Raw genomic sequence first — 4,718 nt, forward strand, 5'->3', positions numbered from 1 at the left:
GGGAAGCTCAGAGCTGGCGCATCACTGGATGTCCACTCTGCCTGCCAGTTGTGCTGAAGCAGGCTGCCCGGCCCCTGCATGGACACACGCCGGCCCTGTCTTCTGCAGGAACAAGAGGAGTTCTGTGAACTCTAGACGTGGGTAAACTGGAGAAAATAGCGGGGGAAATGCAGGGGTGGGCAGGAGGGAGGAGAGCAGTCTTGTGTGTTTTATTTTTATTTTCCTCTGACCCCATCAGGGAACAGCACGATCATTTATCCAGGATTATTTCCAGACCTTCCCATTTCTAATGCAAACATGGAGATTTCAGGAGCAATCCAAGTTATAGAGAAGGCAGCTCTATATTCCTAAACCAACCAAGTGTGTTTACGTTGGTAAAAAAAAAAAAAAAAAGACACAAAAAGCATTGCTTCTATTTACGTTTTCCATAAAATTTCCACCAAAAAAAAAAAGAAAAAGAAAACTGAAAGAATCCTTTTTTTTCTTCTGCTTCATAATGTTGGACTATAGCATCCTTGCTGGTTGCAAAGACTTACCGCAAAAGGTTTCCTGGAACCGAGAGGAAAGTTTCTCAATGACCCCGTAGGTCTCCACGTAGAACACGTGCTCGTCCAGGGGTTCGCTGGCCATCATCCGGAGCGACTCCCGGTCGGCCCGGTCCACACCCACCGCGTAGAGCTCAATGCCCGCCGCCCGCGCCCGGGCCGCCACCTCGTTCACCTGGTCCTGGGGCCGCCCGTCCGTCACGATGATGGCTACCTTGGGGATGTGGGAGCCGGGCCCCCGGGCTCCTGCCTCCACCGTGAAGGCTTTCTCCATGGCCGTCTGGATGGCCAGGCCCGACATGGTGCCCGTGGACAAGGGTGCGATCCGCCCCACGGCCTGCTTCAGGGATTTCTTATCCGAGTGGGTCTGGAGGTGGAACTCGATGTTCACGGTGCTCGCATAGTTCACCACTGCCACCCGCGTGTCCGCCGGCCCGATGTCCAGGGTGTCGATGATCCGGGACACAAAGGTTTTCACTTTGGTGAACTCCAAGGGCCGCACGCTACGAGAACTGTCGATGATAAACACCAAGTCCAGTGGCCTGCTCTTGCAAAAGCCTGCGAGGAAGGTGTGGGGAACAGAAGTGACTAAGCAGCGATCTGACCACAGTCAGAAGCGGGGCAATTCCTCACCCCCAGGATGCTCCGAGACTGGAGGTCAGACAAGGCAGCCTCCCCTACCTCCCAATGGCCCGCTGTCTGCTATCACCCCCAAGACCATCTCCCTTTGGGTGTTGACAGCCCGTAGGCCTTCCGAATCCCCTGATGAGAATTCACACGAGGCTGTGAATTACGTAATTTAATTTTCCTGATAGGGAAGTTGATGCTACTCTAAGGCTATCTACCCCAATATCTCACCTGCAGGCTGGCTGAGCCCTTAAATTTCACTTAGAACCTCATCCCTTTGCTTCAAGTTTTGTACTCAAGGTTCCTCTTGACTCCCAGGAATGAGTGGATTCCAGACCCTTCCTGGGCGCCGTGGCTATCTGAGGCAATGGGGCAAATGTCCCTGAACAGGGTGCAAGGTCAACTGTCCGGGCAGCCGCATTGCACGCCACCCTGCCCACTTCCCTGGGGTGAACACTGCTCCAGAGTAGCCCTAAGTCTCCCTCTAGCTCAGTGGTCGGCAAACTCATTAGTCAACAGAGACAAATATCAACAGTACAACGATTGAAATTTCTTTTGAGAGCCACATTTTTTAAACTTAAACTTCTTCTAATGCCACTTCTTCAAAATAGACTCGCCCAGGCCGTGGTATTTTGTGGAAGAGCCACACTCAAGGGGCCAAAGAGCCGCATGTGGCTCGCGAGCCGCAGTTTGCTGACCACGGCTCTAGCTGGTCATTAATTCATGGTTAGTGAACTCAAGGGCCCAACTAGCCCGAGCTACGTTGAAAGTAGAAAGAGGGATGACAACTTCGTCTGATTGAGGCATGTTAACTGCACTTCCCACTCGGTGGGTGTTTCTTGTTTAAAGAAGCAGAGATTGGGATTTGGTACCAATCCCACGTCCCCATCAAACTCTTAGTCACCTCTCTTTCATTGTTTCTTTCACCAACGTTTTTTTGAGGGTGGGGAGAGGAAACACTTCCCCACTGCTCCCCAATCCCCCCAGGGCAGTGGCGGCCACTGGCTGCTGGGCCTAATCTAGGTCAGGAGGCTTAGAGAGAAGCCAGTTATTAAATGTCTTTTTCCAAGTCATTCCTCCTTTTCTCCCAACACACACACACACACACACACACACAAACACACACACTCATCACACACACACACACATACACACACACCGAGTCCTAAATGGAAATAAGATCCCTGGGCATTAATTGTCAATCAAAGTTCTTTCCTTTCCTAATAGGGGCTGGAAGTTGATGCTACTCGAAGGCAATCTACTCAAGTGAGTAGGGAAAAGGTAGATTCAAAATAAATCCCTAGGCTAAGCATGGGACAGGAATTATATAACCCTATAGTTTAAAAAAAAAAAAAAACCCTGAAAATTATCCTTTTGGTTTTATCCTGCTGCCTGGAGGTATTCGATTAAGAAAATAATAATATCCTACCATCAATAACACTTTAGAGATCACAGGGTACCAACACAACAGTCGGAGGTGCAGAGGTTGCTTTTATACCCATTTTACAGACAAGAAGCCTGGGTCTCGGGGTGGGGTAAGAGCTAGAGAGTGGTAGATCCTGGATTGGACTCCAGGTTTCTTGACTCGCAGCCTACCGGGCTATTCCCCGCATGGTTACCTCTCTCCGAGGCAACGTTTTCCATCACAGAAGTCAGCATTATCTCCTGTACCTAGTAAACATCCCGCTGCTCTGGAAGCTTTTCCTGCCACATGAACCAACTACTGACTCAAAGGGGAAATGGCATTGCTCCCAAAGACCCCCCTAGCCCTGACTCCTTCCTTCTTGAACCTCAGTTTGCACCAGGGAGGGAAGGAACGCTCTGACGCCGGGATTGCCCTGACCACCCAAGCCGGGCTCTCCCTCCCACCGCGCCCCCTGCCAGGTGCCCCCCCTAATCCCCCAGCCCGGACGGTACCTGCAGCACCGGCCCCTCCGGGCTGGCCGGCCCCCGACGAGGGCGCGCGTGGGGGGACGCCCGGAGCGAGGCGGCGCCCGGGGCTGCCCCCCGGGCCATGGGTCCCCCGCGTCTGGAAGCCCGGGCGGGCCAGGGGAGCGGGGACAGTGGGGGCTGCGGGGCTCGGCAGCAGCAGCAGCAGCGGCAGCAGCAGGAGCAGTCCCGAGGGGATGCGCCGCATGGTGTCCTCGCAGGGTGATCGCTCGCAGGCTGGGCTCCTCGCGGCCCGGACCACGCGCACCGACGGATTTAAGTGAATGGCCCGCGCCTGGACCAGCGGCCACGAGCCAGCGGAGCCAATGACTGAGCAGCTGGGCCAAGGAGGCGGGGCCAGGTTTAAGCCAATGGCCCGCCCCCGCCCAGCGGAGCCAATGACTGGGCAGCTGGGCCAGGGAGGCGGTGCCCGGACCCCCTCTCCGCCCCCTCCCCCCCCCCACCCACCGTGGTGGCTGGGCCTCCGCTGGGTGGGCTCAGCCCTTGCCGCCCTCTCTAAACCCTGGAGGGGCCAGCCCAGGGCCTCAGCCCGCCCGCCCCTCCACTCCCGCTAGAAGCCACCTGACCTAACCCCGGGCGCCTCGGGCCGTCCCTAGCATCCCCGGGACGAGGCCCGGGTCCGCCCTCCCTCTCCGCGCAGCCCTGCCCCAAGTCTTGATCCTGCTCCCCACACTACATTCCTTGGCCTGGCCGAGGGACCCACCTTTTGCGGTGGGCTCTCGGTTAAAAAAAAAAAAAAAAAAAGCCTCAGATTCTAGCAGCATGAATAGCAATGCTTTCATCCCGCTTCAAACATCTGCACACACTATTGAGCTTACAGGGGTGGGCAAAAGTATGCTCCCCAGAATAGAATGGCAAACAAACATTCCCCAGAGGCCCTACTAGCTGGGGAAGCGAAGACAAGGCAGCCTGCGAGGCGCTCTCCCGCCCACATCCTCGTTCTTCTCCGGCAGGTGGCCACCTGGTCTGGAATGTGTGGGTTCCTGACTTCAGGCAGGAGAGACTTCACGGCAGCGGGTATTTTGAGAGTAAGTTTATTGAAACAAAGGAAGGGTTTAGGATAGAAGAGGCACATCACAGCAGCAGGAGGGAGCCTCGATGGGGCTACCTAGACTGAGGCGGGGGGGTCACATTAGTTAAAAAGGTATTTTCCACGACAGCACAGAGCTGGAAGCTGGCCAAGGGAGTCCTCCAGGAACTCAGTCTCCTGGGAGAGAAGTGATAAAAACAGGTGACTTTTGAGTGAGTCATAAAACATGATAAAGAACATGAATTCCAGTGGAACCTTTCCGGTCTTCCTGCTTCCAGACATTGACCCTTTAAAACCCACGCTCCACACAGTAACCTTAAAGTCACTTCTCTTCTTAAACCCCGCACCTTCACTTCCAGGACAACCCCAACTGTCCGACCCACTTGGTTGCAGGCTCCAGGAGGACAGGGCCGATGCCCGCACTGTTCGCTGCTGAATTCCCCTAGGCCAGTGGTCGGCAAACTCATTGGTCAACAGAGCCAAATATCAACAGTACAACGATTGACATTTCTTTTGAGAGCCAAATTTTTTAAACTTAAACTTCTTCAAAATAGACTCGCCCAGGC

At 54.5% G+C, this 4,718-nt stretch overlaps 1 protein-coding gene across 1 annotated transcript in view; it reads right to left on the reverse strand.

Annotated features, from left to right (window-relative positions):
- MATN3 (matrilin 3) overlaps nt 1–3,309 on the reverse strand; it is a 17,342-nt gene extending 14,033 nt beyond the window's left edge. Inside the window, exons 1-2 of the mRNA XM_008138369.3 lie at nt 3,090–3,309; nt 537–1,103 (exon numbers count right to left, since the gene is read on the reverse strand). Of these exons, the coding sequence (XP_008136591.2) occupies nt 537–1,103; nt 3,090–3,309 (787 nt within the window). The remainder of the gene's footprint in view (nt 1–536; nt 1,104–3,089) is intronic.
- Nucleotides 3,310–4,718: the final 1,409 nt, after the last annotated feature.

The sequence above is a fragment of the Eptesicus fuscus genome, chromosome 16 (assembly GCF_027574615.1).
Source record: "Eptesicus fuscus isolate TK198812 chromosome 16, DD_ASM_mEF_20220401, whole genome shotgun sequence".
Taxonomy (NCBI): domain Eukaryota; kingdom Metazoa; phylum Chordata; class Mammalia; order Chiroptera; family Vespertilionidae; genus Eptesicus; species Eptesicus fuscus.